General features: G+C 38.3%; 1 protein-coding gene across 2 annotated transcripts in view; it reads right to left on the reverse strand.

Moving 5' to 3' along the window:
• Nucleotides 1-13849, reverse strand: part of FANCD2 (FA complementation group D2) — a 47207-nt gene that overhangs the window by 20125 nt on the left and 13233 nt on the right. For both annotated transcript variants that reach the window (XM_081935757.1, XM_081935758.1), the window contains exons 19-28: nt 13007-13116; nt 12668-12728; nt 6763-6882; nt 6002-6075; nt 5765-5908; nt 4333-4433; nt 3816-3931; nt 2491-2599; nt 1243-1344; nt 82-197 (exon numbers count right to left, since the gene is read on the reverse strand). In XM_081935757.1, coding sequence (XP_081791883.1) covers nt 82-197; nt 1243-1344; nt 2491-2599; nt 3816-3931; nt 4333-4433; nt 5765-5908; nt 6002-6075; nt 6763-6882; nt 12668-12728; nt 13007-13116 — 1053 coding nt within the window. The remainder of the gene's footprint in view (nt 1-81; nt 198-1242; nt 1345-2490; nt 2600-3815; nt 3932-4332; nt 4434-5764; nt 5909-6001; nt 6076-6762; nt 6883-12667; nt 12729-13006; nt 13117-13849) is intronic.

Here is a 13849-nt window from a genome sequence, read left to right on the forward strand (position 1 = left end):
CAATAATGGATATATTTAACCTCAGACTTCTAGAAGGATTCCAAGTTTATAAACTTAATGTATTTTCAGTAGGACACATACAGATTTTTCTTGTTGACTTGTCTCAGCTTCAGCTTGAATCGTTTCCAAGTTCTCATCCCCTTGTGAATTATCTCCAAAGCTGTTTTTGCTGCTAACTGATTTTAGTCTTTTTTGTCCTAAAAAAAGCAAAAGGTTAAAAAAACAAAGGAAAGCCAGTTTCATTGCTGATTAAAATAAATAGAAAACCTCTAAGACAGTGGTTCTCAACCTGTGGGTCAGGACCCCTTTGGGGGTTGAATGACCCTTTCGCAGGGGTCGCCTAAGACCATCGGAAAACATATTTTCGATGGTCTTAGAGACCGAGACACCAATTTTATGGTTGGGGGTCACCACAACATGAGGAACTGTATTAAAGGGTCGCAGCATTGGGAAGGTTGAGAACCACTGCTCTAAGAGAAAGATATATTATACTATATTTGAAGTCTAACCCCTTGCATCAACACACTCCAGTTTACCAGATTTCACATGTTTCAAATAAAGTCTGCTAAATGTAAATTTTTAGTGAACTTAGGCAATGACAGACTTCATTCCAAACAATAGATAAAATGGACAATGGACAATGTTTGTTGTTTCTGCACACATGTAAACATGTTCCTTCTCCACATGAATAAACTAGTACTGTATACAATAATCTCATGGGCTAGAAAAAGCATACTATTTTTTTCACACACGTCTCTGCTACTGCTTAGTATGGGTATCATGTTGGATTTTAAATGTCTCTGGAAGAAAAAAAAATAAAAGGCCAGAATGGGCACAAAACTTTTTTTGCCACTGGGAAGACTTTAAAATTGGCTTTTGCACGACTGCCCTATCTATTCTGTCACAAAAATTTCTGATGCGTAACAATAATTTTGTTGAGCAGTTTGGTAGGTGTACAAACACAACTTGGGGGAGGGGGGAAATGTATTGAGATTTATATTACATTTCTGAAGCTACTTTGAGTCATGGAAGAACAGTAGTAAATTAAATTAAATTAGCTTGACTGACCTCTTAAAGCAAATTTTTTAGTATTGCCTATTAATTGCCTATTATACTATTAATATTGTACAATAAATCTTTAATACGAGAAGAATTTAAGAATAATTCTTGCTCAGCTTTATGTTTTTTCTCAATTTTTTACATTTTATCCAAAACAACAGTTTAATGAATTCCCTGTGGTACCTTTGTTCTTTTTTTTACTAACAGAAATGGTATTGAGAGCAGGTGCAGCTTCCAAGGTCTCAGAATCAAAGTTAGCAAGAGGAGGAATATATCCAGGGCTTGCTGAAAAACCAGAAGAAAACAATCCAAGTAAGTTGATTAAGTTTCTTATACAGATAATCTTTGACTTATTACCACAATTGAGACCAAAATTTCCATTTCTAAACAAGGTGGTTGTTAAGTGAATCGTGCCTTATTTATGACCTTTTTTTGCCATGATTAAGGGAATAACTACGGTTGTTAAGTGAATCTGCCTTCCCCTATTGATTTTGCATGTTAGAAATCAGCTGGGAAGATCACAAATGGCAATTACGTGATCCCAAGATGCTGCAAACATAGTAAATATGCCAGTTGCAAAGTGCCTGAATTTTGATCACATTACTGTCAGGATGCTCTAAGAGTGATGACTAGTCATCAGCCACTTTTTTCAGTGCCCTTCTAACTTCAAAGAGCTGCCAAACAAATGGTTTTAAGCCGAGAAATTCCTACACAGGTAATCCTTGGACTACAATGGCAATTGGAATGGATTGCTTTCATTAAATGTCACATGGCTGTGTGACATAACAACAATCCCAGTTGTCATCATAACCTCAAGATGCATGGGTTAAGTGGGAAGCAACAAGAGTCCATGCCAGGAGCACAGGGATGCTGTGGGGGATGCTTGTGGGAAGCCAGCAGGGAAGGTTGCAAAAAGCGATTGTGTGACTGCAGGGTGCTGCAGCTGTCATGAGGGCTTGTTACCAAACAGCTGGACTGCAATCACATGACTGTAAGGGTGATGCAGCAGAGGGTACTTTGTAAGGACCACTCATTCATCAATGTCACAACTTTGAACAGATGCTGAACAAGTCATCATAAGCAAGGAGTATAATATATAGCTCTTATACATATACTGCATTTGATTGAAAATATTAATCACTTACACCTTTTCCAGAGACCTACTTGCAATATTTAAAACATGTATCTCTTGATCATCATATGTTAACTGTGTGACATATTTAACACATTAATCCATATATATATACTTTCTATATAGGGATTTTACATTCAATCAACTAGCGCTAAGAAAATTAGAATAGTACTCTTTCCCTGTCTTTTTTATATTTATTCTTTTGAGTTTAAGTTTTCTATTGTCTTAAAACAACCCGCATACATTGGATGTTATTTCTGACTACCCCCTTCTTACACCTTTATTTCATGCAAGATTACCTGCTAAGCATTTTTCCAGAGTACACTGTAGCTCCGTAATGTTCTGTAACCGAGTCAAAACTTTTCCTTTTATATTAGGGTCTTCTTCTCGGCAGAAAGCATTTACAACCTTGAGGGACAAATTCGTAAGATCAGGTTAGAGACTTTTTTTACCATCTGCTACCAATTTTTTTGACAGTTCCCAAACTGTATGATTTTTCAATATACTGTACAATAAGAAATACTATATTTCAAACCTTAACTCAGTTTCAAATATTGACCCTAGTAAAAATTAGTTGATTAAAATATTTAGTATGAAGGAATGATTGTTATTTCTAGTCTTAGCTATATATGTATGGCTGTGATTTTTGTATTGGTTTTCTATTGGTACACAATGCCCAGATTCATAAATTACGACTTAGGCATTCCTATAAATCCTTTAACAAATAGAGAAATAAATAAAACAGGCCTGTCAATATCTTAAGTAATAAATTATAGATATTCATCTGTAAATTCCATCCATCAACAGGACAATTTTCAGTCTTAAGAATTATCTATTCCCCACCTACCCCCCAACTATTACATAACAGTAGTGAATTAAATAGTACAGATAGCCCTCGACTTACAACTATTTATTTAGAGACTTAGGATCATTTTTCACACTCACAACCATTCCCCACTGTCGTGTGTTCGAAATTCACGTGCTTGGCAACTGGCATGTATTTGTGGCAGTCACAATGTCCTGTGGTCATGTAATTACCACTTGTTACCTTTGGCTTCCAACCAGCAAAATCAAAAAGCCAGATTTGCAGAAAGCCAGATTTGCTTAACAACCATGATTCACTTAACAACTGCAGAGATTCATTTAATAATTGTGGCAACAAGATTGTAAAATGGGGCAAAACTCAGTTAACAACTGACTTACAACAGAACATTTTGGGCTCTATTGTGGTCATAAGCGAGGACTACCTCTAATCTGATATTTAAAATATTTTCCAAAATAGCATTAGCCAACAAGGAAAGAGAAAGATAAGAAAATATTTTTCTACTTTTTTTTATACAATAGTGCTTATATGGAAAGACGTGTATGTAAGGAAATTAATATTTGTATATGTACAAACCTAAGATGCAAATATTTGTATTCATGAACATTCAGCAACAAGAATAATTAGGAAAAAATGCCATACTTAGCTATGCTAAGGCTCTCCATTTGGAAAAATCTCTCAAAGTGAAAGATTCTTATTATACGTTAGGAAAGATTATGATTATCACACAGACACGTGGCCCAATAATCAGGCAAGTGTCAGCACTATGAAAAACTGCACATCCTCTGAAGCAATGCTTACCTCACGAAACCAGTTCACTGCATGAAATAAGAGAGAACAAAGGAACTCGCGTTCTTCCTTTGACAAGGACTCTATTTTTTCTGCCACCTCCAAGTTAGTCAGATATAAAGGACACACTGTAATAGAATACAATAAAATAAATTCACTCATAATTAAGCTTATTCATTTAATTGTTGATATATCTTTTTCATACTTTTTCCTGGTATGAAATTTGGGTGAATGGTTTCTGTTTTGTTTCTATTTCCTTTTCTCCCCACTTTCTAATGAGTAAGTTTTGTTTTCTGTTGGCTGTTACAACCCTGTTGTAAACTGCTTGAAATTATGTTTCTAGCGGCATTATAGAAATATATTAAATAAACAAATACGCATTGTAGACTATATTTCAGTGTAGCCGATGGTAATGCTTAAACTTGAACTCCAGTTTCATCACTCATTCTTTTGCATTGATATCCCACCTATATTATTCCAAATAGAAGTGGGTTAAATTAGACAGAGGTCAACTGTCGACATTCTATACCTAATAAGGCATCAATGTCCTCCAGACTCCCTTTATTCAGTTCTGACATGCAGAGCCTCAGCATTCGGAAGAAGGGCGACAAACATACTGGAGACACTAGCCTGAGATGAAGAGAGAGAAACCTTGTGAAATGACGGTGGTGCTGAATACAGAAAAACACCTTTGGAACACCTGCAGAAGGACTGAATCTGCTTTGTGACTAGTCTCCAGGGTATTACAGCTATGTTCCTATGCTCAGTCAGCAGTCAAGCAACTGATAAAAGAGTACTTCTTCCAGAGCTGTGTAAGTCTCAAAATCATCAACAGCACATGCAACTTAACTTGTGTTGTTGTTTACAAAAAGTGTAATGAAACTTGAAGAAAAAACCTGGCTGTTTGGAGGGACAGGGCAGGAGAAGTCAGAAATAGTTGTGTTAGGCTTAAAGCAGCAACCAGTCTCAAGTAATACGAGATCCAGATAGGAAGTCATCATAACAATTTTATAAAGTTTTCAAAACGGGGCTAAAGGGAGATAATAATTCATTGATATATATTGAATTACCAAGGGTCAAAGTCCTACAGACTTCTGTAAAGTTTTGCCTATCAGATAGGTTACCCACAATTTTTGGGAGGGAGAGCTGAAATGTAAGTTTACAAAAACTCCTTTCATCCAAGGCCCTGGAGATGGCAGAGTGATTTGGATTTCATAAGGGCTATAAATCGGAAGGAGAAACAGGCATAATTGCCAATGTTCCAGTTCAAAAACTGGCATCACACTCTAATTTGGGGGAGACCCTACAAATGGCTCAAGAGATCAACCACTAGACTGTAGTCTCAGGAGATGAAACATGTGAGAACTACTTCCTCACATCAGCAAACCTCCACTTTTAAGACGCATGAAACGGGAATTGCAAGAATCTGATAAGAGGAGGAAATCTACCCACAAATTACAATATTTATCAAATGGTAGCAATCAAACTACATTTAACTGAGAAATGCAGTGCTTATGGCAAAACAGGACAAAATCATAGGCTCTTTAGGATAGAATTTCATATGAAAGTCTAGAATGCTACTTCCAATCAGTCTACACAACTAATCCAGGACTGGAACCCGCTTTTGGAAGGGGTACACGGTGATCCTTTGCATTACATTGCAATCCTTTCCCCTCCCAAATTTCCAATTTCCAAAGCATCGAGCAAAATGACTATTGCTTTTCCTTCGTTCACTTAATATTTGGTCATTTTGATTTTCATAAGAGGATTTTCCATTAACACTCTTGTGCACCCTAGCTTTCCCCTGCGCAATCTGGTATCCTCCAAATGTGTTGAGACCACATTTTCCAAACCACGCTGGATAGAAGGATCTAATTTAGATTCAGACAGCACCTGCTTCTAGAAAACCGGCCTAGCGCTTCAGCTGTGTAAAAAAAAAAAAAAAAGGAGGTAACTCTAACCTTTTGTCCTTGCTTTCCGCAGCTGCTACCTCCAGGTTCATGGAAAAGCTCTGGGACAACAGGGGCAGCAAGTTGATAGCAATACCCTCCTGACTTTCACCCTCTTCCAAGCCATAGAGAGCTTTCACCGGAAATGGGAAAGTCCTGGAAAGAAACCAAATGTCAACAGTAAAGCTCAATATAAAAATACCAAATTTAATTATTTTTAGGAGAGGTTATAATCGTTTTTGGAAATACCTATCCTCTATCTGGAGAAGGTCTGTGACAAAATCGCTCTCAAAGTCTTGGACCACACAGTCCTTAATCCAGGCCTTAAGGGAAAAAGAGGGGGGAAAAAACAATTCCACAGGCAAATTAATTGGAGTTGGAGAACAATGGAGAAATTAGTTATTTTCTTCAGATTTATAATACTGAACGTACTTTATTGTAAGTTTATATTGTTCCAAATGGGAGTGCAAAGCACTCCTGCAAAAATTGCTGTAGTAATTTTTCGCATGATAAAAGGTGAAATATGTTAAATTATATCTAATCAATAGCTCTGCATGCTTCAAACATTTTTCAAAGGATTCCATGAGCTTGAAAAAAAGGAAACAAGCTGCTTTAAAAGTTGGCCATGGTTAAAGGTAAAGGCTCTAGGGGGCGGTGCTCATCTCCGTTTCAAAGCTGAAGAGCCAGCGCTGTCCAAAGACGTCTCTGTAGTCATGTGACCAGCATGGCTAAACACCAAATGCACACAGAACGCTGTTACCTTCCCACCAAAGGTGATTCCTATTTTTTCTGCTTGCATCTTTTCATGCTTTCGAACTGCTAGGTTGGCAGAAACTGAGACAAGTAACGGCAGCTCATTCCATTACGTGGCACTAGGGATTCGAACCGCTGAACTGCCAGCCTTCTGATCAACAAGCTCAGTGTCTTAGTCACTGAGCCACCGCGTCCCTTGGCCATGGTTATGCAATATAATAAGGGAAAGGGTATAAGCCCAGAACTCTGTATCTTACCAGAACCTGCAAATCCAGATTTCCTTTCTGAATTAAGTTGGCAAGTTCGTCATAATACAAAGCCAAGGCATGAGGAACCTGTCCACAACAGGAGAATACAAGCTCCAACAAAGTTGTAATCTGCAGAGGGAGAGAGGGAGAGAGGGAGAGAGGGAGAGAGGGAGAGAGGGAGAGAGAGAGAGAGAGAGAGAGAGAGAGAGAGAGAGAGAGAGAGAGAGAGAGAGAGAGAGAGAGAGAGAGAGAGAGAGAGAGAGAGAGAAAGAAGAGTGCTTGATTTTAGGCACATAAAGGTCAGGCGCAAATAACCAGCACAGAAGAGTTTGTTATTCCTATCTATACACAAGAATCTAGTCAACTAATGGTCAAAATTAAATTGGTGTTAGCTAACCAACGGGGACCAACGACATTCACAGAGGGCTGGGTTTGGGTTTCTTGAGGCAAGGCAATGACTCCAAACTGATGGTACATTTAACACCATCTTTCAACTCAGCCTGCACTGCTCTTTTCCTACAATGACATAGATTCAGACCATAGGGTGAGAAGCATTCTAGATTACCTCAAATAGCATTAGGCACATAGAAATACTCTGTATAAGCATGTCTTTAGGTAGTTGCCTTTCCAAGCAATCATAGTCCATTGGACCCAGAAAAAGAATACAATACAATACAATACAATAGTAGAGTTGGAAGGGACCTTGGAGGTCTTCTAGTCCAACCCCCTGCCTAGGCAGGAAACCCTATACCGTTTCAGACAAATAGCTATCCAACATCTTCTTAAAGACTTCCAGTGTTGGGGCATTCACAACTTCTGGAGGCAAGCTGTTCCACTGATTAATTGTTCTCACTGTCAGGAAATTTCTCCTCAGTTCTAAGTTGCTTCTCTCCTTGATTAGTTTCCACCCATTGCTTCTTGTTCTACCCTCAGGTGCTTTGGAGAATAGTTTGACTCCCTCTTCTTTGTGGCAACCTCTGAGATATTGGAATAATGCTATCATGTCTCCCCTAGTCCTTCTTTCTCTTAAGCTAAACATACCCAGTTCCTGCAACCGTTCTTCATATGTTTTAGTCTCCAGTCCCCTAATCATCTTTGTTGCTCTTCTCTGCACTCTTTCTAGAGTCTCCACATCTTTTTTACATCGTGGCGACCAGAACTGAATGCAGTATTCCAAGTGTGGCCTTACCAAGGCATTATAAAGTGGTATTAACACTTCACGTGATCTTGATTCTATCCCTCTGTTGATGCAGCCTAGAACTGTGTTGGCTTTTTTGGCAGCTGCTGCACACTGCTGGCTCATATTTAAATGGTTGTCCACTAGGACTCCAAGATCCCTTTCACAGTTACTACTACTGAGTAAGGTATCACCTATACTGTACCTGTGCATTCCGTTTTTGTTGCCTAAATGTAGAACCTTACTCTTTTCACCATTGAATTTCATTTTATTAGATAGTGCCCAATGTTCAAGTTTGTCAAGATCCTTCTGTATCTTAAGCCTATCTTCTGGAGTGTTGGCTATTCCTGCCAGCTTGGTATCATCTGCAAATTTGATGAGTTCCTCATTTATTCCCTCATCCAAATCATTGATGAAGATGTTGAAGAGTACTGGGCCTAAAACAGAGCCTTGGGGTACTCCACTGCATACTTCCCTCCATGTAGATGCAGTTCCATTGAGAACTACACGTTGAGTGCGGTTGGTCAGCCAGTTACCAATCCATCTGGTGGTGATGCTGTCTAACCCACATTCTTCTACTTTATCTAGTAGTAGGTTATGGTCTACCTTATCAAAAGCCTTACTGAAGTCCAAGTAAACTATATCAACGGCATTCCTCTGGTCCACTAATTTTGTCACATTATCAAAGAATGCAATAAGATTAGTCTGGCATGATCTGTTTTTGACAAATCCATGTTGGCTTTTGGCTATTACTTTGTTTGCTTCTAGGTGTTCGCAAATTCGTTGCTTGATTATTTTTTTCCAGAATCTTTCCTGGTATTGAGGTTAGGCTGATAGGTCTGTAGTTTCCTGGATCTAATTTTTTTCCCTTTTTTGAAGATGGGAACCACATCAGCTCTTTTCCAGTCCTCTGGTAGTTCCCCGGTGTTCCAGGATCTCTGAAAGATATAATTCAGTGGTTCTGAGATCTCGTCTGCTAGTTCCTTCAGAACTCTGGGGTGTAATCCATCCGGTCCTGGTGATTTGAACTCATCTAGGGTAGACAGGTGCTCACTTACCATTTTCTTCCCTATTTCAATTTGTGTTCCTAATTTTGTGGTGCTGCTTTTGATAGGTTGGACTGTTTTATCCCTTTGTGTAAAGACAGATGCAAAACATGAGTTAAATAGTTCTGCTTTCTCCCTGTTGCTTGTCACCTTCTTGCCACTTTCTCCTAGCAATGGACCAATTGTTTCCTTAACTTTTTTCTTGTTTTTAACATGTTGGAAGAAGCTTTTTTTGTTAATTTTTACTTTTGTGGCAAGCCTTTCTTCATTGTGAGCCTTAGCTTTCCTCACTTCATCTTTACAGGCTCGGGCTATTTGCTGATATTCTGCCTTAGTTATGTCCCCCTCCTTCCACTTTTTATACTTACTTTTTTTGTCTTTCAGTTTGTCAGATAGTTGTTTATGCAGCCATGCTGGTTTCTTTTGGGAGCTGTTGTTTTTCTTCTTCATTGGTATTGTGTTAGACTGGGCTTTTCTAATCTCATTTTTCAAAATTTCCCAAGCTTCTTGAGTTGTTTTCCCCTCGAGGATTCTCATCCATGGAATTTTTCCCAAGCTCTCTCTAAGTTTATTGAAATTAGCTTTCTTAAAGTCCAAGACTCTAGTTTGACTTTGTTCTACTACTTGTGTTTGGATAATGTTGAATTCCAATATTGCATGGTCACTTGCCCCCAGGGTTCCTATGACTTCAACACCTTCTATCATTTCCTCTCTGTTAGTGAGAATTAAGTCCAGTATGGCTGATCCCCTTGTTTCCTTCTCTACTTTTTGGAAAACAAAGTTGTCTGCTAGGTTTGTTAGGAACCTGTTGGATCTTCCACTTGGTGCAGAGTTTGTTTCCCAGTTGATGTCAGGGTAGTTAAAATCTCCCATTACTATTGTGGTGTGCTTCCTACATACCTTAGTTAGCTGACTAGCAAAAAGTTCATCTTCTTCCTCTGCTTGGTTGGGTGGCCTGTAGTATAGACCTATGGCAATGTCATTTCCCCCACAACCTTTAATATTGACCCAAATGCATTCAAGATAGTTCTCATTATTGTTGTGCTCTATTTCTGTAGAGACATAGTTATTTCTTATATATAGTGCAACTCCACCTCCTCTTTTATTTGGTCTATTTCTTTTAAATAATTTAAATCCTTCTAGCTGTATGTTCCATTTGTCAGTTTCATCCCACCAAGTTTCTGTAATGGCAATAATATCATATCTGCCCTCTTTTACTTGAATTTCTAATTCTCCCTGTTTATTCCTCATGCTCTGTGCATTGGTATATAGACATTTGAGTCCATTTTGATTGACCTTGTGTTTACTGTCTACATAACCTGTATTATGCCTGACTGCCCCTATTTTCTTGCCACTTGTGTGATTCATGCACATGGTATGACAATCACTATTACATGCTTGGTTTTGCTTGACAGCAGGAGTGATAATCTTACCCACACACACATCTATGTTACATGCATTTATAACCCTATGAATTTTAGTTTGCTGGGGACAGAGATGTTCTGTATCTATTAATTCTCTGTCCCCGCTCTTCAGTTTAAATGTTTATCAAGAAAATCTGTGAATTTAATGCCAAGTAACTCAGTTCCTTTCTTGGATGGGTGCAACCCATCTCTTTTGTACAGTTTTTCATTGGACCAGCTACAGGCTTCATGACTAATAAAACCAAAGCCTTCCCTTTTACACCACTCCTTTAGCCAAACATTAAACTCTGCTACACGCTGGCCCTTCCCTTTTTGTTCCTTATATACAGGTAAAACCTCTGAAAAGATAAGCCTACAACCTATACTATTAAGTTCATACCCCAAGTTCTGGAAATCATTCTGCACAGAAAGTACATCTTTCTGGGATAGATCATTAGTGCCAAGATGTATAATAGCATCAACGTCACAGTCCTTACTTGCATTCTTGACTATCTTAAGAATACGCCTCTTGTCTCTGCTGGCAGTAGCACCTGGCAGACACCTGACCTCTTTTAAAACCTCCGTATCCTCTCCTAAATTAACATCTCTTACGATTGAATCACCAACCAGAAGGTGACTTCTCTTTTTACATACCTTGATCTTCTTCTGCGACTGATGTGTGATACCTGGTTCCCCTTTTCGCCTTTCCGAAGAAAGTTCTTCGTTTTGGACCACGATCCCCTGCTTATTTGAGTCATCATTATCACAACTGCCTTGACCTATCTCTTTAGTGTCCCCATTAAGGTCAGCAAGGGCACTATATCTGTTTTGCTGGGTCACAGCAAAAGCTTTGGGTTTATGGTTCACAGCTCTCAACCTGCCAGATCCCACAGTTGTCCAGACAGCTCTTCTCCTGCAAGATCTTTGTGGTAGAGGGGGCTGATAGTGTGGCTTCACCATAGAGTGGAATGGCTGACGTAGACACCTAGTTTCTGCTTGGAGAGCACAGATTACAGATTCTAGATAGGTAATCTGCCTATGTAGACTCGTAATTTGTTTACAAAGGGGACAGTATCCAAATTTGAAAAGAGTACTGCGAAAGACAGGTGCAAAACAGCTATTACATTGAACTAAGCCAGAACTAAGCCAGAACTAAGAATAGGCTTTGTTAATTCAATAAGGAGTGATATTTTAAGTTCATTTTTAAAAAAGCTCTAAATAGGTCTACATTCCAAGTTAATAGCACTCCTAGTTTATATAGAAGTCTGCCCGGTATAGGTGTGGGAGGAGGGGGATATACAAAAGGAGTGAGGATTTACAAAAGGAGGGGCGGTTCCCAATTGTAACCAATTCCCTTCCAACTGACCATAAAAGTAAATTTCATGTCAGACTAAGGTTGTCCTGCCAATAGATCTATATTGCTGGACCCTTGATGCTCTCTGAGCTTGGTGGTTTTCTTGCAGATGTTTCATTACCAAACTAAGTAATATCATCAATCCATCAGTTTCTCTATCTTATCTGCCTCCTCTAATTGGCAGAATGAAGATTTACTGGAAGGAGTCCCAGGATTTCACTGATGCCTGATGTAATAATATCAAAGGGAAATTGTGATGTCTGTAAATATACCTATAAGAGAGCTAGTTGGTATAATGATTAAGACACCAGGCTAGAAAGCAAACGTCCTCTCTTAAGCATGAAGCCAGCTAGATAACCTTTGGGCCAGCCCACTCTATTTCAGCCCTACGCAAGAAAGTAAGGGCCCTTCGGAAAATCTTGCCAAGAAAACTTCAGGTTCAGGCAGTTGAAAGCACAGTCCTACCCTCATCCCTTTTACTCAGTGCAAGTTTTTTTTGAACATTTCAAAAAAGTACTATCAGCCAGGTGGAAAAACTTAAGAATATTTCTTAAAAGATTTAAGGTCTCCTGAGCTTTCTTCATGTGGGCTTCTCTGAAAACTCCCACTCATTTACTCTCAGGTTTATATCGTTGGCCCTTCTACTGGGCAATAATCCAGTTTCCACGTAACTCTGAATCACCATTACTTGTACAAGCTGTGATAAATCAGGAAAACTGTTTTGCCCTCAAAATTTCAGCAATGAAGTCTAAGGGAGCCCTGCGGGGTGGAAACATAGACATGTCCATATCTGCAGTACAGAAAAACAGAAGAAAAAAGATGGGGGACAAATCCTTCTCCAACTACTTTTCCTCATTAAAGCTAGGAGAAAAGAATAATTTCCTATTTCCCTGATAGCACTAGAAATCTGCTATATGAAAACAACCCAACTTGCCTGTCTGTGTTGTTCCTTGCTCAGCTGTTCCTTTTCCAGCAATTTCCCATTTTCTTTGCTCCTGAAATTAGGTATGACATTAATTAAGGATGTCTGGTGCAGCCAAATCTTCATGTATAGTTTCTTAGTTTGAACCAGAGAATTATTGAAACATAGCTGATCTGCTGAGGACATCAAAATGAATGCAGGAAAACCCTTATATTCTTACTTAATATGATACTGTTCATTACTCCCTTTACTTTCATATTTTTTTATAAGTCTAACCCACAGTTACGTAAAGAACTGCAGTTCATCTATTCTTGTCCTCCCATCATCATCATGTGATACTTGCTTGCTCACCTCTTGGCTGCCATACTGCCAACCATGGTAACTGCTCCAATAATCCCAATACGTTTATATTTAGGGATAGTACTTGAGAGCTGTTTTCTAATCACCATGTGCATATCATCCTGCGTGGAAAGGAAACTAAGTATTACAAAAATTGAAGTATGTGAGATAAATCTGCTTCTCCTGAATTGCAAGCAATGCCCAAAGAATAGTTAGTAGCACAGAACTATCAAAGCATACAAAAAGAAAAAAATACTATTCTGTTCTATAAATTGAGAGATATTTTAAACTACAATTTCCCCCTTGGGATTCAGTGCACCAGTATACAATGCTTTAATAGTTTGAATGTAAAATGCATTTGCAAATTTTAGAACCAAGAATAAAATTAAAGCAAGCAAAAATATCTGAAAGGCGATGCATTCATATAGAAATGTATGATGTTCCAAGGATTCTCAAATAAAAAACTAAATCTCACTTTGGTTATTTAGGCAGCTTATATTCAATTTTATATGTTATACTGAATTTGGTAAACATCTAGATTCATACACGGCTCCAATTTTTTAATGAATGTATAAAATACTAATATGTGAAAAAAGAAATATTAATCAAAAATTAATAGCAACATTCACCAAATTTTGAATAGCTATTTTATACCCACTATGCATAAATCTTTCTGATACCAATGGCATCTAGACATTTAAAACTGAATAGAAAACAAGCCTCAACATCTTCAAATGAAGAGGACATAGGGAATGATCTCGAAGGAAAAGCCACTACCAATGCAATCTTTATAAACAGCCAGGTTTGAGCCCAGATCAACAAGATAATTTGAGAAAACATCTCAGACAAGTCTCT

The sequence above is a fragment of the Natrix helvetica genome (assembly GCF_964273705.1).
Source record: "Natrix helvetica genome assembly, chromosome: 1".
Classification (NCBI taxonomy): Eukaryota; Metazoa; Chordata; class Lepidosauria; order Squamata; family Natricidae; genus Natrix; species Natrix helvetica.